The 22,245-nt window shown below is 43.8% G+C and overlaps 1 protein-coding gene across 2 annotated transcripts in view; it reads right to left on the reverse strand.

Annotated features, from left to right (window-relative positions):
• Positions 1 to 13,590, reverse strand: part of PPIL2 (peptidylprolyl isomerase like 2) — a 113,496-nt gene extending 99,906 nt beyond the window's left edge. The window contains exons 1-5 of one of the 2 annotated variants that reach the window (XM_074972878.1): positions 13,191 to 13,590; positions 11,012 to 11,061; positions 9,103 to 9,148; positions 8,418 to 8,480; positions 7,394 to 7,445 (exon numbers count right to left, since the gene is read on the reverse strand). In XM_074972878.1, the coding sequence (XP_074828979.1) occupies positions 7,394 to 7,445; positions 8,418 to 8,480; positions 9,103 to 9,148; positions 11,012 to 11,061; positions 13,191 to 13,222 (243 nt within the window). In that variant the 5' untranslated portion in view covers positions 13,223 to 13,590. The remainder of the gene's footprint in view (positions 1 to 7,393; positions 7,446 to 8,417; positions 8,481 to 9,102; positions 9,149 to 11,011; positions 11,062 to 13,190) is intronic. The other variant, XM_074972879.1, reaches the window with a different exon arrangement.
• Positions 13,591 to 22,245: the final 8,655 nt, after the last annotated feature.

Genomic DNA, 22,245 nt, shown 5'->3' on the forward strand with positions numbered 1-22,245 from the left:
AGGCTCCAGGCCAGGCCTGCTCTGCTCCAGCCCCGCCCACAGGCTCCCAGCCTGGCCATTGCTCTGCATCTGGCTGCAAGCAACCCCGGTTTGGCCCCACCTCCAGCCGCAGCCCCAGGCTCCCAGCCCAGCCATGGCTCCAGCCTCAGCCGTTTTACCCCTATCTGCATCCCCCGGGAGCCACAGCCCTGCTGCCAACCACAGCTCTTGGAGTGTGCAGAAAGGGGGAGGGGCAGCATGATATGAAAATTTTGGGGACCACAGACTGAATGCCTACACAGTTTAACATCTTTAGCTGCATTTTAGCAAGTCGAGTTACAGTTTGGCTATAGGCACTCTGATCGGAGTACAACACAGCCAGCTAACTTGCCTTCAGATGTGCTTGCCTGTATCTTAACAAGCCATCTTTCCTGAAATGTGCTGCCCAGAACTGGACACAATACTCCAGTTGAAGCCTAATCAGCCCAGAGTAGAACGGAAGAATTACTTCTTGTGTCTTGCTTACAACACTCCTGCTAATATATCCCAGAATAATGTGGGACTGTCATACAGAACTGTGTCAAAAGTCTTGCTATAATCAAGATATATCACACTTTCAGAATGGAGAGAGCTAAATAGTAGCGTTCCCCGGGAGTCTGTACTGGGACCAGTACTATTCAACATATTCATAAATGATCTGGAAAAAGGGGTAAACAGGGAGGTGGCAAAATTTGCAGATGATACTGAACTACTCAAGATAGTTAAGCCCAAAGCAAACTGCGAAGAGCTATAAAGGGATCTCACAAAACTGAGTGACTGGGCAATTAAATGGCAGATGAAATTCAATGTTGATAAATGCAAAGTAATGCACACTGGAAAACATAATCCCAACTATACATATAAAATGATGTATTTTAAATTTAAATTTAAATTTTAAATTAGCTGTTACCACTCAAGAGAGAGATCTGGAGTTGTGGATTAGTGTCTGAAAACATCCACTCAATGTGCAGCGGCATCATCATTAACGGATTGATAAGAAAGAAAAATATCATATTGCCACTATACAAACCCATTGCACACCAACATCTTGAATACTGTGTGCAGATGTAGTCGCCTCATCTCAAAAAAAGATATATTGGAATTGGAAAAGGTTCAGAAAAAAGCAACAAAAATGATTAGGGGTATGGAACAGCTTTCCTTTGAGTAGAGATTAATAAGATTGGGACTTTTCAGCTTGGAAAAGAGACGACTAAGGGGGCATATGATAGAGGTCTATAAAATCATGACTGGTGTGGAGAAAGTAAATAAGAAAGTATTATTTACTCCTTCTCATAACACAAGAACTAGGGGTCACCAAACAAAATTAATAGGCAGCAGGTTTAACACAAACAAAAGGAAGTATTTCTTCATACAAACACAGTCAACCTGTGGAACTCTTTGCCAGAGGATGTTGTGAAGGACAAGACTACAACAGGGTTAAAAAAAGAATTACATAAATTCATGGAGGATAAATCCATCAATGGCTATTAGCCAGGATAGGCAGGGATGGTGTCCCTAGCCTCTGTTTGCTAGAAGCTGGGAATGGGCAACAGGGGATGGATCACTTGATGATTCCCTGTTCTGCTCATTCCCTCTAGGGCACCTGGCATTAGCCACTGTCAGAAGCCAGGATACTGGGCTAGATGGACCTCTGATCTGACCCAGTATGACTGTTCTTATGTTCACTGCTCCCCCTCCCCACCCCCAACTAGACCAGTAACACACTCAACGAAGGAAATTAGGTTGGTTTGGCATGATTTGTTCTTAAATCCACGCTGGCTATTATTTAGAACCCTATTATCGTCTAAAAGCGGCAAAGAGTCCTGTGGCACCTTATAGACTAACAGACTTATTGAAGCATAAGCTTTCATGGGTGACATGCATCTGACGAAGTGGGTATTCACCCACAAAAGCTTATGCTCCAATACGTCTGTTAGTCTATAAGGTGCCACAGGACTCTTTGCCACTTTTACAGATCCAGACTAGCACGGCTACCCCTCTGATACGATTATCCTCTAGTCAGTGGTTTCAACCTGTGATCCGCAGACCCCTGGGGGTCCAGAGACATTGTCTAAAGGATCCGTGAAAGGTTGTTATTGCCACAGAACAGTGGTTTTCAACCTGTAGTCCATGGACCTCTGAGGATCCACAAATTATGTCTGAGATTTCCAATGGGGTCCGCACCTTGTTTTGAAATTTTTTAGAGGTCCACAAATAGAGAGGTTGAAAACCACTGCTCTAGGTACTTGCAAACTGATTAATAATTTGTTCCAGATTCTTTCTGGGTGTCAAAGTTAGGCTGACTGGTCTATAATTCCCGGAGTCCTCTTTGTTCCCCTTTTTACTGATAGGTATTATGTTTGCCTTTTTTCAGTTCCCTGGGACTTCACTCATCCTCCATGAGTTCTTAAAGATAATTGCTAATGTTCCAAGATTGCTCCTGTTAAATAAGTACTCTATAGTGCATCTCATCAGACCCTCATGACTTGAATACTTCTAAGTTCTCTAAATATTCTTTAACCTGTTCTCTCTCTGTTTTGGCAGCTCTCCTTCCCCACAAAGTAGAGGACCTACACTTTCCTTCATTTTTCTCTTCCTCCTAATGTATTTATAGAACCTCTTCTTATTGCCTTAATATCCCTTGTGCCTTAGCTGTTCTGATTTTTGTCTTTACATGCTCATGCTATTTTTTTGTAATCATCCTTAGTAACTGTGGATTTCATTTGAATTTGGCTTCCTCGGACAAAGGGATGCCTCCATGCAATTTTTGTATTCACATATCTATACTGGTTTAGAACAATGGCTCTCAAACTTTTTTTTTTTAACGGGTGACACCTTTCACATAGCAAGCCTCTCAGTGCAACCCCCCGTTATAAATTAAAAACACTTTTTTATATATTTAACACCATTATAAATGCTGGAGGCAAAGCGGGATTTGGGGTGGAGGTTGACAGCTCGCAATCCCCCCATGTAATAACCTCACAACCCCCTGAGGGGTCCCAACCCCCAGTCTGAGAACCCCTAGTTTAGAAGCAGATAGATAAAGGAGTAGCAAAAAACTTGTGCTTAGATTAGCCCTAGGAAACAGATACCAGAGATTAAAATATTTTCATTGTTTAAAAATAAATTAGATGCTTTATTGTGCCCTAGCAGATCACCTCTTAATTCATTTCTGTGAAGTGTGCTAAAACTTACAACACCCCCACACTGGTAAGTATTAGTTTTCCCATAATTAAAGTGGAGATAATGAAGCACAGAGATCTCAGACACTTGTGAGATGGGGGAGGCAAGTGACTTGCCCAAGGTCACAGAGCAAGTCTCTAGTAGAGATGCAGGAACCCAACTCCCAGGTCACAGTAGTGCACTCTCCTCACAAAAGGCAGAATATTAGTGAATTGGAGTGTAACAGAAATTAATATTGGAAAAGCACCCCCATTTTTCTTCTTTGCACTATTTAATTGTGTTAAATGAATTCATCCCATTTTTAAGATATTCCTCAACTCAGAATTGTCTCCCCTGAAACTCCTTTGCCACAATATACACATTTCTAGCTGAATTCAGCTCCATTATCTGTTCATATTTCACATTCCATCAGACCAGATATAATCTGAACAACTTCATTCCTTAGAAACAGGTACATCAGATCCCAGCTGGCTGACTTGTGTGGGCACACTGGGCAGTGCTGTCATATGCCAGTTATGTAAAACATCCTGTCAAGCACACAACTCTTTGTGAGCCCAAGATGTCAAAGTGCTGATTTCAGTACAAGGAATGAGATTACTATAGTTTTTCTACTTATTCTGTGTTGGATGGGACTTCAGCAGAGACATTGCTTGGGGAACTGTCTTGGGAAGGCAGGCCAGGAGGCAAGACAGCCAAAAACACCCGACAGGTTGTGGCTCAGCTGCAGGAGATGCTTAGTCTGGTTCCAAAATTATAACCATAGTAACATCAGTGTTTTAGATCACAACATCCCAAGTAAGGAAATATGAGATTACCTTTTGGAGCAGCTCATGGGCAACCAAAGAGGAAGTCAGAAAGGTCAACACAGATTTGTTTCTTCTGCGTGGACATTGGCATCCACACTGTACCTCCCAGGGATGTTCAAAAACAAGGAGGAATTAAAGTATGAGGAAGCAGAGGAAGGGGGGCGGGTATAAAGAAAAATGCTTTTATAAACCATACGTAAAAATAACTGTGACCACGGCACATTTGTAAGTTCCTTCAGAAGAGGAAGGAAGTGGTTGGTGTGCTGGCCTGGGACTTGGGAGACCCAGGTTCAATTCCCTACTGCCCACATGACTTTTGGAAAGTCACTTAGTCTCCCTCTGCCTCAGTACCCATGTGTAAAATGGGAATAGCAGCCCTGGGCTGTGATGAGGATAAATAAAATTAAAACTGTGAGGCGCTCAGATACTACGTTGATGATGGGGGGGGGAGGGAGGGGCGGGGTGTCATATAAGTACCTAAGAGTTTGATAGCTAGATAAAAGTTAGTGCCTATAGTTAACACTATGAAAAGTGGCTGTCCAGCACCTCTAAAATGCCTAGCTAGTAGTGAGCCATAACAACTGGAGGGTAAACTATACAAGATTCCAGCACTGTTTTTAAACTTCACTACAGAAAAAGGGAACATGATTTATTCAGAGCCATGTCACCACCTTCTCATTGGACCGGATTTTCTTCCGGCAAGTCCACACAAGGTAACTTTGTTGTCCGGATTATGAAACCACCATTGCAGTTAACCTTGCTTAATTTATTTCTTTAAATAAGCCTGGAGATGCAAATATCTGCATAAATCACCAACTCATCACAGAAAAATTTCTTTCTGCCTTCAGCTCCAAGCAAATAGCATGAGGAACAGAACATGGCAAAACAATGATGGATTAAGAAGGCGGCACTAAAATTATGATCTGGCTGCACAAACTCAAGGCTTTAAATCCTCTCCCCAGCACAGGTTTCCTCCTCCTGCCTCCCAAAACTATCCACCTCCACATAGTACAGGAGGTGCCCTTCCAGGAAACCCAAACTCAATGTCTCCCAATTCTCTTCAGTCCCAATCTTCACCCCATTGATACTAGGCTGGGCTCACCACAGGTGCAATGACAAGGAATGACATTTTTCTTTCTTTCTCATGTCTATGGATTCAGCAATCAGGGAACAGGAATGTCTTCATTTTTTTCTGCAGTGGTGTATGTAACTTCTTCCTTCAGAGGATACGGCCCTCCAGACGGGGTTTCTCTCTTCCCCGCCAACCTTCAGAGGTTGGGTTCTCCACAGAAAGGGATTACGGGAGGAAGGGGATTACTACTGAGGAGAGGTAGGAGGGCAGTCAGGTTGGTGTATCTGAGCTTCAGAAGTTTGGAAACCTGAGTCACAGCTCACAGACAGACTGAGTGCTCTCAGAGATCACCAAGAACATTTTGCACAGGCCTCACTAGTTCTTTAAAGTAGAGTCTTCATCAGCTGAAATTACAACACAGGCCTGTTCCTGAGACAAGAGTCAGCATGTCAGAACACCATGTTCATTATGGCCAGTGATGGCCATGATCCACCATGGAACAGGGCTTATTCAATTAACATAGTAAGATGGAACAACCTTGCTACACGACCACTTCATGTTCTACTGAAAAGCAGAGAAACTTCCCTGGGTCTGGCTTGCACACCACGCATCAAAAGAAAAGGGGCTTCTCTGAGACAATACGACCATACCTAAGTGCTAGTAGTCTCTATTATTCCCTTTTGTTTTGTGTTTGCACAAAGCACTTTTAAACACAATGCTCTGCGTAGTTTTAAATACGAATAGGTGTCAAAGGTAATCTGACTATCTGGGAACAATATCTGGCTTTGAACAACGTTCCAAAAGCCTTTAGCTGATCTGTGGGGTAGTAAGTGCTTACAGGCTGGGCAGAGTGGATGAAAAGGCCATCGTTCCCTCTTTTCCTACTGACCAAAAGAAGAGCTTTGATCATTTCTCCAACACACTAACACCCTTGCAGGTTTGCTACCAGCCTGCATAATACTGAAGAGAATATTTGTTCTAGAAGAGCCTGCTCATGTTTAGAGTTTGGAATGTTGTATCCAACTTAAGCATCTCCTCTCATCTGCCTGCTGGGGAAGTCTGTAATCAAAGAGGACACCGGAGACATTTCAAAAAGCAATCTCTTTCCACAGCACACTGAAATCAAAGCAATCTAGTGACAATTCTGTGTAATGACTGCCATCTTGTGCTCAAAGAACAAACTGCAATTACTCTAGAAAGCATATTGCAAGGAAAGACTCCTTCACAGATCATAATTAAAGGAACAGTTGTGATCAGTAGGCCTGAAATCTGATCTGTTTTTGTTTTGCTTATATCTGTTCGCAAAGTCTTTAACTATTTGTCTTTTATTCCCCCAAATAAATATTTTAATGTTGTTGTTTTTTAAAAAGAACAGCAAAAGAAAAATCAATGGCAGCAGCATAACACCGACAATAATGCTTCACAAGCATATGGTACTTCACATGTCCAAAGTGCTGTACAAACTCATCATTCATATGCAATCCTACAACAACAAAACTAGCATACATTTAGAATGAAGGAAAGAATACCAAAGCAGATTGCAGTTTAAGCTTTAATCTTCCATGGGGTTATTATAAACAGTGAGATGGAAGAAAAGATTTGAAAATTCACAGAAGATATTTTAAAACATGTTACGATAACATGTAACAGCATTATGAGCAGCAAAACCTTTGGAGTTATTAGCACAGGTTAAGATCACTCATTTTTGACTGAAAAGAGCCATTAACCAAAGTTCCGTTCTGCTTCCCTCTCACAAGCAGACCTTCTAATCCAATCAGAGCCCTTTCTAGAACCCTAATTATTGCTCTGACCAATCAGGCTTGAGGGCATCAATGATAGTGGAAGTAAGGTCAGTTTACTCATGCACATAGACTCACTGAAAGTTCGAGATGCAATGCAGGAATAAGACAAGCAGGACTCAGCCCAAGGGTTTAAGCTCCAGAGAACTAAACATCCCATTGTCAGCCTCCTCCACTACAAATTGTGGGGAATTTTTCATGCTTGCCTCTCCCCTCCTACCCTCCAAGCACGGATCAGGCACAGACTACATTCCACAGGGAAAGCAATTAGGATTATGAGAGCATTGTGGATATTAGCATTCAGTCAGAAAGATTTCCCATTTATTGGTTAAAACAAACATGTCCTGGTAAATCTTTATTTTAGTTTCAACACTTGCCCTATAAATAGCCATTTAAAAGCCCACAGAACCCATTTATGGAACTAAGAGACAAAAGTGTCTCTCTTCACAAATCAAGAAAGAGCTATAAGCAAGTAAAACAACATGTATTTTATTAATAAAACCATTACTACCTACCTCCCCTGTGATTGGGTTGGTCCCAAACTTCTTTATCCAAGGAACAATACTCCTGAAAAGAAAGGAGATAAGACAGGAAGTCATACACAGAATTAGGAACCCACGTTCATTGTTAAAGACCTGTTTTATCATCTCCAACTGGTTATGAAAGCCCAACTACAGAAGTATTTGAAAGAGGCAAGCAGTACCAAGTGGCCTTTTATCACTGATAACCTTTTGCAAAGCTGCAGTACAGTATGAGCACACCCACTCCTCCCATGACAAAGTGATATTTTACATACCCTACAAAAATGTTATTTGCCCTAATTGAGTGGGCAAAGCTGATGCACACTCCACAGCAGAATTTTCCCCCACTGTATTTATGGATGGCTCATCTTATTAGATAAACAAAACAAACAATGTCCCCTTCTGACTTCTAAAAATGAAAGACAAAGGCATTTTTTTAATCTGCAGGTCTTGGTTTTCGCTGACTGCCTGCTGCGGTTTAACAGTGGTGAGTACATCTCCAGAGAGGAAGAAATGAAACCCAATGTAAGTGAGCTGAGAGGGAAACGAAGGCATTTTTAGTGTTTATATGACTTCTCTTCCCAATGCACACAGTAGGCACAGTTACCCCAAGTGCTGTTGCATGATGAATTTTTCATGTACTATAAATCTCTGAGTCCCTCCGCACCTAAGTTCCCCTGCCATGCTTTCAAACTGGTAGGAACACAAAAGGCTATGGACCATCATGCAATAACCTCTGCCAAGAAGCACAGTTAAAAGCACGCTGCTCCAGCACAGAAACCCTGTGCATTTACAGCTACAGCTGTAGCCTTCTACATATAGCTATGGTTTTGAGAAACAGAACCATTTGAGAAGTGAGACAGGCTTGGACTGGAAATCTAAGCACCAGAGGGAGAGACAGGAACTCGTGAGTTCTAATCCCAGTTCTGACACAGATTCCAACCACGACCTTGAGCAAGTCACTTAGCCTATACAAAAACTAAAACAAACAAAATAAAAATGGAAGTGAATGACTTACAGCAAATCAAAGACTGTTCCATCTGGTGTGCAAACTGGATATTCGAATGGTTGCAGAGATAAACTAGGAAAAAGTACACATTTATTTCAGATTTATCAAAGTCACCTAGAAAGTCACAATACTAAACTAGGAAATATCATTAGCTTCTATCTGAGCCCTAAGCACAGGTCTGCATCAGTGAAGATAAAGTGAGCCTTGCAACTTACATCTGACTATGTGGAACTTACTAATACTGCATCTTGATTTCTTTCATTCTAGCATCTGTGTTTCATCAGCAAGAAATAAATTCTAAGCACAAAGAACTAAGATGTGAAAGGTCCTTGCAACTTAATCGTTGGCTCTAAGTGATGCAGGACAGATCAAGGATATAAAACACAGTGAAAGGGAACAATTTGGGCATCAAGTCTAGAATTGTATAAGTATTAACTTATTTGAACTTTGCATGTTAATTCTTTGCAAATTTTACAGTTTATATATTCCTTTTGAACTTTACAGTTATTACATACAACCTCTAAGACACTGGGCTTCTTGGAGTCAAAACATACATTTCAGTCCTTACTGAAATTTTGTTGGTCTTACATTAAGGAATGATAGTTACTTTCTCTGATGTCTGTCTGCTCTACCATTACAGGAAACATGATCTGGTTAACGACTCAAGACAAAAAAGATTTTTTTTATATCTTACCTGCAGTGATCAAAAGATAAACGTCTAAAATTTGCTTGTGGAATATCTGTTTACAAAAACAAAAAGCAAACTAACTTTAATAAATCCAGAGTATTTTGGGCAGTAAAAGTGCTTCTGATACTTATGATTAATCCTTAGCGATATATGTTTGGAAATTACTGGTTTTGATATGTCGAGTAGTAATTTGCTCCTGACAAAGACAAATAGTCTAAATCTTGTGAAACAGTAACAAAAATCAAAACTTCACAAACCAGTGCAGTGCAAACCTCAAGTCTGCTCCACAAATGAAACTGGAAGATTTAGGAAAAGGCAAGTTTTTAAAGTAGTTGAGATACTCCTTGGCCCGTTGCCCCCCACCCCCAATTTTTGTGGTTTTACAACCACATTATCCTTTTTTTTTTTTTAACCTCTTCCTTTTCTCTTTTTAAAACCACACTGACAACAGGGGAATTTGACCAACTATAAAGGGGAAAAGTGAAACTGACAATACACAAAGAGCTGTCAAATGTACCATGTAAATAAGTTAGGGAAGGGCACTCCCAGCATGAAGGGAAGTCTGAAAGAAGGGGTGGAGATGCCTATGGGAAAAACAAACAAATGAGGTCTATACTGACATCAGAGGCTTGGACGCTTGGAAGGGGTGGGGGAAAGAATGGGTGAGACCAGGTAAGAGATGTAACGCACAGCCCTGAAGGCAAAGACAGGGAGTTTAGGTTTGATGGACAACATAATGTGATACTACGAAAGACACTCAAAGGAGAAGCTGGGGATGACATGGTTGAAACGATAGCATTTTGGATTTGTGGACAAGGTTAGCATTAGAGACCTAAAAGGAGATGACAAGTATAGGTGGAAGATGCTCAGGATGTGGACAAGCGATTTAGTTATAGGGAGAGAAAAGGGTGAGGTTTTCAAATTCTGTGGAAGAAAAGGTGACAGGGTTTGGCCGAAGCCTAACTGTGAGGGGAGAAAGAGGGTGGTGTCAAATATAACATCCAGGCTACAGGTATCAGGACCCCACTGCGACTACAACAGGGGTTCTTAAACTGGGGGTCGGGACCCATCAGGGGGTCATGAAGTTTTTACTTCGGGGTTCGCAAGCTGTCAGCCTCATCCCAAACCCCACTTTGCCTCCCAGCATTTATAATGGTATGTGTACTTCTTAAATATGTATAGAAGTGTTTTTAATTTAAAATGGGGGTCTCACACAGAGGCTTGCTATGTGAAAGGGGTCACCAGTACAAAAGTTTGAGAACCACTGGACTATAAGGATGATGGAGTTGCTAACTGAGAAGGCAGGAACTAGAGGGGGTTTGGGAGGAGTTCCGATGTGGCCATGCTGAGATTGAGATGACAATGAACTATCCAGGATGGCACCTCACAGCGACAGTGGGAAGTGCAAGCCTGAGGAAAAGGATACAAGCCCAGAGCGGAGAAGGATATCTGAAAGTCATTGACGTAGAAGTGATAAGTAAACTCATGTACAGTAAACACACGGGGTAACCAGGGGACAGGACGTAGAGGGAGAAGAAAAGAGGGCTAGAATGGCACCTTGAAAGTCTCCAACAAAAGAAGAGAGTAAACAGAGAAAAAGAGGCACTGAATGCATGGTTGGAAAGGTAGATCAAGATCCAAGAGAGGATACAATCAAGAAAGGCAAGGAAGATAGGACATGATGAAGGAGAGAGCAGCCACCAAGATCAAAGGCAGCAGAAAGGAGAAGGGGGGAGCATGGCAAGTAGGCCTTGAAACTTAGCCAAGAGAAAGTCATTCACAACTTTGATGATAGCAGAATAAGGAAGTACGGGGTAGGAGACATCAGCACTGAAGTGTGAACATACGCATAAAATATAGAAACAGTCAAAAGAATTAATGTAGAAAGAAAACATAGCAACTTTAAACCGTTTACCTGATTTCTTTCCTCCATAAAAATGTGTGTATTCTGCACATGTTATGTACCTAAAGAGTAAAGAGGGGACGTGTTAATGCTTAATATATTGCACTACAACACTAACTATATTTGGCAGAAATTGATGACTTTTCAAACTTAAAAAGTTCTATTAATAAGCGATGTTAAACATTCTTAGTTACCTGACTTTTTCACACCTTCACCCAATATTAACCAACTCTGATATTAAGTGTCACACCTTGGTCTTCCTAATATCCAGAACGGGGCCTTTGGGCAATACCACAATAATAAGAAAACAATAGTGTGCTGTCACCATATTCTGTCAGAGGTAGTGACATCCATGTTATAACATGATTTTTTTTATTGTCACCATGGATGGGAAAACATAATTCCACAATCACATCAGGAAGCTGTGCTTTAAGCCTGGGAGCTAAAGGATGAAGGCTGACCCACAGCTCCCTAATACAGCTGTTGTTTCATATTTTCCCAGCCAAATTTTTTTTTTAAATTGTGTAACACAGATATCCCAACCCATAACCAAGCTGTGATCTTACACACAGTACTTGTAAAGCAGACAAGCTCTTTGTCCTACCTAGCCGCTTCTGAACCTGGGAGAGTAAAGGACTGTCTACATGGGGGATACAGCAAAAAAAATCCAAATTAACTAAAAGGTGTGAATTTGAAGTGGATTAATTAAACCAGGGGTTCTCAAACTGGGGGTCACGAGATTATTACACGGGGGGGTGGGGGTCGCTCAGCCTGCACCCCAAACCCTGCTTTGCCTCCAGTATTTATAATGGTGCTAAATATATAAAAAAGTGTTTTTAATTTATAAGGAGGATTGCACTCAGAGGCTTGCTATGTGAAAGGGGTCACCAGTACAAAAGTTTGAGAACCACTGAGTTAAATCATTTAAATACCTGTGTGGAGACTGCTATTGAGAATTAAAGCGGCCTTAATTCAGTTTATTTTTATTCACTTTGTAAGTGAACTAAACTAAACCAAATTAAGGCCACTCTAATTCCGACTAAATGAAGGTGTTCTGTTGACTTGCAGATTTAAGTAGTGTAACTTCAAATTCGCACCTTTAGTTAATTTGTTTTAACTTTCCCAGATGTCCCCATGTAGACAAGCTCTAAGGCTATTTCTACACTACAGAGCTTTTAGCAACATGGCTGTGCCGCTACAGCTGTGCCACTAAAAGGCGCGCAGCGTAGCCGCTGTTTGTCAGCGAGAGAGAGATCTCCTGCTGACAAGAAACTTCCACCCACAACGAGCGGCGCTGTTGGCAGGAGAGCGCTCCTGCCGACATGAACAAAACTTCTGCCTTTCTGGGGAGGGTGTGTGTTTTTTTAACACCTCTGAACAGCAATAGTTTTGTCTTTCACTCACCAGTGTAGACAAAGCCTAAATGTCTTGCATTCGATGAAGCTGTAGCTCACGAAAGGTTATGCTCACATAAATTGGTTAGTCTCTAAGGTGCCACAAGTACTCCTTTTCTTTTTGTGAATACAGACTAACACGGCTGCTACTCTGAAACCTGTTTTAAAACCTGAAGCTTATTTCACTGAGCCACACCAATTCATTGGATTGTGCCTACACCAGAGGTTCTCAAACTGGGAGTCGGGACCCGGGTCATGAGGTTATTACATGGGGGATCACGAGCTGTCAGCCTCCACCCCAATCCCCGCTTTGCCTCCAGCATTTACAGCGGTGTTAAATATATTAAAAAGTGTTTTTCATTTATAAGGGGGGGGGGTCACACTCTGAGGCTTGCTATGGGAAAGGGTCACCAGTACTTTGAAAACCACCGGCCTAGACCCTGGCCCTGCCTGCTCTGTCCACGCAGCCCCTATGTGGGAGGGAAGGGGGCGGCTCTGTCGGCCCCTGGCTCAGAGGACACCGCTCCGCAGGCCCCAGAGGCAGCCGCATTGGGCAGCGCGGCCCGCACAGGCTTTGCGAAGGGCTTTAGGCTCTTCCGGGCCGAGGGGCGGCGGCGGCGGCTCGGGCACCCAGCGCCTGTAACGCGGGGCGGGAAGCGCCGGGGTGCAGCAGCCTGGGCGCGGGACTGGGGAAACCAGGCCCGGCCACCCTCCCCGAGCGGCTTCCACGGGGGCGGCCGTAGCAGGCGGCCCGCGGGCCGAGCCCCGCCAGGACAGCCCCCCGCTCACACACTCACATCTTATCCTTCTGGTGCTGCCTCTTCCCCATGGCGGCGGCGGCTCCCGCTCGTCCCCGGCGCAGGAGACGCGGCCCCCACCAAGGGCGGGGACGGACCCCAAGCTAGGGCGGACCCCCTAGCTCCGGCCGGTGGGCTCCTCCGGGGCCAAGCCGGCTCTCCCGGGCACCACAGAGACTTCCGGTACCACGGCGTGCGCCGCTAAACTGGTCCCCCCGCCGAAACGGGGCGCCCCAACTACCGTTCCGGCCGCTCCTTCCAGCCCCCGCCCCGGCGTCGCCGGGCTGTTGGGGAGAGTCCTGGGTCCTGGCCTAGCGTGAGTCCGCCGTGCTGGGAGAAGGGGCGCCCGGGCCGCGGCGCGCAAGGGACCGGAGCGAGGGTCCAGGCAGTGCAGGTGCGCACAGCCGAGCCTCCCCCGCTGGGACTTCGTTCTGAAATCTTTCTCCTTCAGGCTGGAGAGGCTGCCCTGCCCCGCCGCCGCCCAGACCGCAATGCCGCAGAAGAGCGAGCCAGGTGTCCTTTCCAAACCCCTGGGGAGTGGAGCGAAAACAGCATGCCTCTTTCGTCCAGCTGTCGGTCCCATTAATGGAACAACTGGTAGCCCTGGTCTACGCTACGGGGTCAGGTCGAATTTAGCCGCGTTAGGTCGATTTAAAGATGACCACGTCCACACAACCAACCCCGTTCCGTCGACCTAAAGGGCTCTTAAAATCGACTTCTGTACTCCTCCCCAGCGAGGGGAGTAGTGCTGAAATTGACCTTACGGAGTCGAATCTGAGGTAGTGTGGAGGCAAATCGACGGCATTGGCCTCCGGGAGCTATCCCAGAGTGCTCCATTGTGACCGCTCTGGACAGCACTTTGAACTCTGATGCACTAGCCAGGTAGACAGGAAAAGCCCCGGGAATTTTTGAATTTCATTTCCTGTTTGCTCAGCCTGGCGAACACAGCAGCACTCAGCACCTTAGGTGACCATGCAGTCCCCCCAGAGTTGCAAACGAGCTCCAGCATGGACTGAAAGGGGGACACTGGATCTGATTGCTATGTGGGGAGAAGCATCTGTGCAGGCTGAACTCTGATCAAAAAGAAGAAATGCTAATATATATGCCAAAATCTCACAGGGCATGTTGGAGAGAGGCTACAACAGGGACACAGCAGTGCCAAGTGAAAGTTAAGGAGCTCAGGCAAGCCTACCAAAAGACAAAGGAGGCAAACGGTCGCTTCGGGTCAGAGCCCCATACATGCTGCTTCTATGATCAGCTGCATGGCATTCTGGGGGGGGACTCTACCACTACCCCACCGTCTGTGGACACCTGTAAGGGGGGAATCTCACGCAACAGGGAGGAGGATTTTGTGGAGGAAGAGGAGAATGCACAGCAGGCAAGTGGTGAATCCGTTCTCCCCGCACCCAGGACCTTTTCAATACCCTCCCAAGGTGGGATCCCTGACCCTGAAGCTGGAGAAGGCACCTCTGTTGAGTGCACATTTGTAACTACAGTACAGGGTTTAAAAGTAATAGTGTTTAAAGTTTGATTTGCCCTGAAGAATTAGGATGCATTCACAGCCAGTACAGCTACTGGAAAAGTCTGTTCACATGTCTGGGGATGGAGCAGGAATCCTCCAGGGACATCTCCATGAAGCTCTTCTGGAGGTACTCTGAAAGCCTTTGCAGAGTGTTTTGGGAGAGGGCTGCCTTATTTCATCCTCCATGGTAGGACACTTTACCATGCCAAGCCAGTAGCAAGTATTCTGGAATCATTGCAGCACAAAGCATGGCAGCGAATGGTCCTGGGTTTTGATTGCATTCAAGCAACATTCGATCTATATCTTTCTGTGTTAGCCTCAGTAGAGTAATGTCATTCATCGTCACCTGGTTGAAATAGGAGAATTTTTGTAAGGGAACAGTAAAAAGGACCCTGTTCATGCTGGGCTGTTTGCGCTTGCCTAAAAGGGATCATCCCAGAGAATAGCCACGCGGAGGGGTCGGAGGAGGTATGTGCTGCACAACCACCCGAAAACTGCAGCCTCTCCTTTTAAATGTGAAACCCAACCCATTTCTTGCTCTGGGAAAGGAGGGCACTGCAGTTTGAAAACATTCCCACATGTTAGGAAGGCGTAAGAAGCCAACCCTGCGTACCAAAAGGCTTACCATGGCTGCCTGGAAACCGAATTCTGTTGCACAGCTGTGTGTGTGTGTGATGTGTCACCATACCAGCAGGCGCTCAAAATAAAAGGCAAAATGTGACCTTGTACCTAAAGCACATGTGCTGTCTGCTGTGAATTTCTTGATTCACTGTAAAAGAGTCTCCCTTTTGTTCTCAGAAATGTATCATCATAAATTTTACTCTCCCTTTTTATCTCCCCCCAGGTTCAAATGTTTCTACGCTCCCCCTATCATCTCCGTCCCTGAGGTTATTGCAGGTTAGAAAGCGAAAAAAAATGCACTCACGATGACATGTTTGCCGAGCTCATGCAGTCCTCCCACACTGATAGGGCACAGTTTAATGCGTGGAGGCATTCAGTGGCAGAGGCCAGGAAAAAGTTAAGTGAGCGTGAACTGCGGAGGCAGGACGCGATGCTGAGGCTAATGGGGGAAAATGGACATGATGAAGCATCTGTTGGAGCTGCAGGAAAGCCAACAAGAGCACAGACCCCCGCTGTATCCACTGTATAACCGCATGCCCTCCTCCCCAAGTTCCATATCCGCCTCACCCAGACGCCCAAGAACGCGGGGGGGGAGGTTCCGGGCACCCAGTCACTCCACTCCAGAGGATGTCCCAAGCAACAGAAGGCCTTGTCCTTCCCTTCTCCGCCATCCCACCCGGGCTACCTTGTCTGTTGGGTTTTTTTTTAAATTAAGAAAGAAAATGCATGGTTTCAAAACAATAGTTACTTTATTTCGAAGGGGGGAGGGTGGTTGGCTTACAGGGAATTAAAAATCAATATAGGGGGCAGGTTTGCATCAAGGAGAAACACATACAACTGTCACACTGTAGCCCGGCCAGTCATGAAACTGGTTTTCAAAGCCTCTCTGATGCGCAGCACACCTAGCTGTGCTCTTCTAATTGCCCTGCTGTCTGGCTGCTTAAAATCGGACACCAGGCAATTTGCCTCAACTTCCCACCCCATCATAAACATCTCCCCCTTACTCTCTCAGATATTATGGAGCACACAGCAAGCAGCAATAACAATGGGAATGTTGGTTGCGCTGAGGTCTGACCTAGTCAGCAAACAGCGCCAGTGAGCTTTTAAACGTCCAAAGACCACAGCCACCTCACTCATATCATAACCCCTGAACTCCTGTTTTCTTTGTTAGCCTTCATTGTAGCAAAGCTTTCACATTGCAGCTCTCAAACTCTGTTCAGTTTTTCACTATTCCACAGAAATCATTACTTCAAAAGTGAGTGATACTTTTAAAATATGCTAATTATAGAATCCATAACAGCTATTCCAAGCCCAGCCTGACTCAAAGTAATGTAAATTAGAATTCAGCTTTCAGTATTTATTTCTCTTCAGAAGCAAGCAGACGCCCCTCCTCCCACTCCCAAAAGTTAGCCTATAAACTGCTTTCCATTTTGAATTTGCAGTTATGTGAGGTATTTGCATTTCTAACATGGCTGTCGCCCTAGTATGTAGGTGCTGTAGAGTTGCCAACCCTCCTGGTTTCCCTGGGAGTCTCCCAGAATCAGGCTCTATCTCCCAGAGGCTATTGAAGCCAAACCGGGAGATTTTAGGCTGCTAAAAGTCCAGTTGCGCAGTGGGGCTAAGGCAGGCTCCCTGCCTGCCCTGCCTCCCTGCCACTCATGGAAGTGGCTGGCACGCCCCTGTGGCCCATGGTGGAGGCAGGGGTCTCTGCACACTACCCACACTCTGAGCACCGACTCTGCAGCTCCCATTGGCCAGGAGCTGCGGGGACGGTGCCTGCAGGCAGGAGCAGCATGCAGAGGCCCCTGGCCCCCGCTCCAGGAGCTGCAGGGACGTGCCAGCTGCTTCCGGGTGCGGCACACTGAGCCCCCTGGTCCAGCTTATCTTGGGCGCCCTGCAGCCACCCAGGAGCCACCCAGGCGGAGCCTGCACCCCAAACCCCCTGCCCCAGCCCCCAAACTCTCTCCCAGAGCTTGCATCCTGCACCCCCTCCTGCACCCCAACTCCCTACCCAGGCTCAGTCCGGAGTGCCCTCCCACACTCCAACCCCGCCCCAGCCTTGTGAAAGTGAGTGAGGGTGGGAGAGAGTGAGAGATGGAGGGAGGGGGGATGGAGTGAGCAGGGCGGGGCCTCAGAGAAGGGGTGGGGTGGGGGGGCCAGGCAAGGTGTTTGCATTTATGTGATTAGACAGTTAGCAAGCCTAAGGTGCTGACACATATTCCACCAAATCCCACCTAACATACTGCAGTTTGTGCTGTGCCTTAGGTCCTTCAGCTGCAGTGTGTACTTATAATAGTTGGGTCAGATTCACTGATAGGGTGTGTTTTCTAAAGAATTTTGTGTCATTTCCTATACCTGGTTTGTGATACAGGAAACATCTCTAATAGTTCTTTTTACATTCATAGGACTGATTTAAACTACTAGTTAGTTGTGCTCAAGTTACTTCCTTGCATCCAAATCTACATATTCTAAAGGAAACGCAATAAAATTAATTACTAAATATGCACCAATGAGGAAAGACTTGAATGCCAGGAGTTTAACATCTTTCAGTGAAATATTACTGAGTTTCACAATTCCTCATCATTTTCTTAGTAGCTATTTAATGACTGGGTAAGCACCACGTGGTGAATGCCTAACTTATACATGTTAGTCTACCATATAGGTTATATGTACATCTCAACATACAACTGAACATACTTACAGGATATTTACCCACCAAAATCCACATCATTACTATAATACTTTGCATTCCTTTCAAGATTAAATAGGCATTTAGATACCAACCTGTATCCTCTTAGAAATACATTGGAGATGCTCTACTCTAATTTTAGGTATTTCAGAAACATTCATACATTTATTTTATCTGGACACCGGTGAAGAAGATCCTCTATGTATTATTATTTTTACCCATGAGGAAATGAGGCCCGAGGCTGTGACCTGTCTAAAGCCTCACCATAAGTTTGTTGCAGAGCCAGGAACAGATCTCTGGTCTCCTTAATCCAGTTCTGTGTTTTTCCTCTATCTAATCAATTCATTCTTGCATAATTGCTGTGGCTTGTTACTGAGTTTAATATTAAAGTGGTTGTGTTCTGTAATTTAGCATTTTACCATTAATTGAATGTGTGATCTTTGATTGTTTTCAGACAAGTTTTCTGACATTTTATTAAGAAATGCTCAGAACTTTATAACAAATTTCCTTCTATTACAGCACTATTGAAAGATAGGAGACTTCTACTTCTTTAAAGGAAACATCATTGTTTCCAGCTCAGCTCCTATAGTCTAGTTCAGAACAAAGTCAATCTGTACTTTTTACAAGATGGCTGCAGTCATTTGCCAGCCCACTTCTATAGCATATAGATTACTAGTGCTCATATCACCTTTGTCACATTTATTGTACTTTTATAGTTACATTCAGGGTTAAAACAGTTTCTTGATTTCCCAAAAAATCTTTTGAATCTAAAAATTAAAATGTTTGACATTTTTGTACATAAATTTTAATTTTCAAACTACAGATTGTTTAACAAAAATGACAGCAAATTTCAGATAATCCCTGATCAGTGGTTGACTAACAGTACAAAATTGTGATCTAGTACATTAAAAGGACACAGAGGCACTCTTAAAGGTTAGTTTAATTTTTACTCTGCATTATTGGAACTCTTAAAATTGAATTACTTCCTCTAATTTTCTTCTCCCACAGGTCCAATTCTGTTATTTCCTCATTGGTAGTCAGGGTGAGCATAGCTCTCAGAATTAAATACATTAGGTCCTACATAGCTGTAGGGTATTTTTTCCCCATTTTTCAAGCAAATAATGGATTAATAAAAGCTATTAAGCGTGATGATAAACCTCAGAAAACAGGCCTTAAAACATAAAAACTTGATTAGTTTTGGGCCCAAACTACTTGACAGTCTCTCAAGCTATGCCTCAAGAATTCGTAAAGGCTGCAGATGCTGGGCTCAGCAGTAAACCTGTCCTACATAGAGATTCACCTTCACTACTGAGTAAGACCTTTAGCATAGACAGGCCTAAGCCAACGGATAAAGATCTGGATCTTAAACACCTCAAAATTCAAAAGCTGTATAGATCCAGGTTTGGTTTTGACAAATATATAGCCTTTAAATTTCCTGTTTCTAAATCATTTCATATGCTGCCACAACACTTACCCTGTTCAGATTTTTCCACTTTGAAGACTATTGTCTTGATTCCTACACTCAAGTCCCAATAATGAGCATTCAGCACATACCTTAAGGTAGATTAACACATTAACAAATAGGAGAAAATTAGCCATTTAATTTTCAGGTTAGTTACATTAAGACATTTATTAATTTCTTTACTGATTTCCACACAAGTCCAAGTTGTAATTTTGCACAAAAAGCTACTCTTATGGCTGCTGGGCTAATAATAGCCAGTAGCAACAACTACTACGGCAAGCTCCAAAAGAATGCCTGCAGAGATCAGAGAGATTTCCAAAAGATGCAAAAATAGACAAAAGGAAATTTCCCATTTCAATGTATTTGTACATTGCTATAGGAAGTCATTGATGTAAGAACCACAGATATACAGTTACCTGCACATTTGTTCTGTGTTGATGTTAATCTGCAAACCCACCTTTTTCATTGAATTTGTGATGATGATTCCAGGCAAGGAAATTTTCCCGAGTAATCAGCCAGATCTGTGAATAGCAGTTCTCACTGGGCATAAAGCAGCCTTCAGAGTTTCCAAAAGTGTGCAGTCAAAAAATAAAATTTAAAAAATGATCTGAAAATAATTAAACTATTTGAAGGAGTATGGGGCAGTGCACACCTTTCCTTCCTTACACACAAAAACTGCAGAGGGAGAAATCAAGACTGAGAATTGGACCTGGTATTTGAGAGTGAATCCATGGGAAAATGCAACGAGCATTTTAGAAAAAAAAAACTGAATGTTACATCCGATTTACAGAAAGCCACCCACTTCCTGCTCTTCAGGCCAGAATTACGGCCATTAAATATTGAGAGCTCAGTGAGCAATCTTACAAGCACAGTAGCAGTGGTTCAAAAAGTGGTTCCAGAATTGCTTTTTAAAGGAAACCTAAAAAGGGAAATAATGGTTTTACTCTGTTTTGATCGTATATCATGTATAAATTAGGCCTGAAGGGTTTTATTCCCCACCTTTCCCTGCTTGATTTTTTTTTAAGCAAAAAAATATCAGGAATGTCAAATCTACTGTTCCTTTCAGGAGTCTGATCTGTCTTGCGTATCCCCAAGTTTCACCTCACTTAAAAACTACTTGCTTTCAAAATCAGCACACTATTACTGAAAAATTACTTACTTTCTCATTTTTACCACATAATTATAACATAAATCAATTGGAATATAAATATTGTACTTACATTTCAGTGTACAGTATATAGAGCAGTATAAACAAGTCATTGTCTGTTATGAAATTTTAGTTTGTACTGACTTCACTAGTGCTTTTTAGGTACTCAGTTGTAAAACTAGGCCAATATCTAGATGAGTTGATGTACCCCCTGGAAGACCTGTGTGTACCCCCAGGGATACATGTACCCCTGGTTGAGAACCACTGCTTTAGAGAAACCCAGAGAAATAGAGCAAGAGCTTTTTTTACCTCTAAAATAGATGGTGTGGGGTGGGAAAATAAAAACTCAAGCCCCGAGCTGGGACAATACTTTTTCAATGGTCTTTTACCTGACAGGGAGTGCAGTAGCTGGAGTCTGCCAGATAGACTTGGCAGATTCTAATAGTGCTTCATTTATAGGGAGGGCTACCCGGGCTGACAATAGTGCATACAAGATGTCAAGCCATTTGTGCTGTGTCTCCTGCACTTCTTCTAATGGGATCTGAAGGGTGTCTGCTGCCCTCTTCATCAGATCTTGAAATTTTTGAAATCATCATGAGATGGCGAAGGGGATGACAACTTCAACTGGGGAAGAAGAAGAAATATTAGAATATGGAGTAGCCTCCTCGACAGCTCTCCTTTCCTGAGCCTCAAATGTGTCCTCATTGGAGATTGTTTAGGAGAAACAGAAGGAGCTGAAGAATGCTCCTGGGATGATCCACATGAGCAGTGTGCACTTCAGAAAACAGTTGCTGGTAAATAGCCCAGGGATCCCAGTATGCCCACTGGGGAGAACCATATGGGAATGGTGGGCGCATCCAGGGTTAGTAGTACCAAGTGGATGTCTGGCGGGCTTTGATGGTAGAAGCCTGGAAATGTTCCTAAACAGTCATGGTTCTGGCTAAACAAATGTAGGTAGGCAGTCAGCAGAACCCTGCACAGAAATCTGGGAGTCTGAAGAACTCCCTTTCATAGTCTGGTGGAGTGGGGAGATGGAGGAGTAATCAGCCATCTTTCAGAAGGTGTTGAATACTGAGGAGGCAGGTGGTCCTGGAGAAAGGTGGAATAGTGGGGATAAAATTGGTTGTGGTACCAGAGGTCTTGAACTCAGAGGAGACTCAGCCTCCTAGGAAATAAGCAGGACTGCCTTTGAGAACCTGAACTCTTGCGGTATTGGGTGAGCCAACACAGTGACCTGGTGAATCCCAGCCATAGAGGTGTGAGGTACCGAAGGCTGGAATCACTGTTTCAGTTGTACTGATGGTCTAGGTACCGATGAGGCAGTGGAAGACAAAGAGTGTACTGCCTTCTTAGTCAAGTGCTTAGAATTGGTAGTATCTTGCCTATATATCCTTGGTATGGGTCACAAGGATGCATATGGTGCATGCACAAGACGAACAGGTATTGCCACTGAAATCTTCCGAATGAAGATGCACATGCACACGTCAAGTAGAGTTCCCATCGGGAAGTAGCAGTAGTTACAAAAACAAAGTTCTAGATCAATACAGTAAAATCAGTATTAAGATATACTACTCTGGCACTTGGAGAGAAAAGATCACCCAGATAACATTAGTT

Source organism: Natator depressus, chromosome 15 (genome assembly GCF_965152275.1).
Source record: "Natator depressus isolate rNatDep1 chromosome 15, rNatDep2.hap1, whole genome shotgun sequence".
Classification (NCBI taxonomy): domain Eukaryota; kingdom Metazoa; phylum Chordata; order Testudines; family Cheloniidae; genus Natator; species Natator depressus.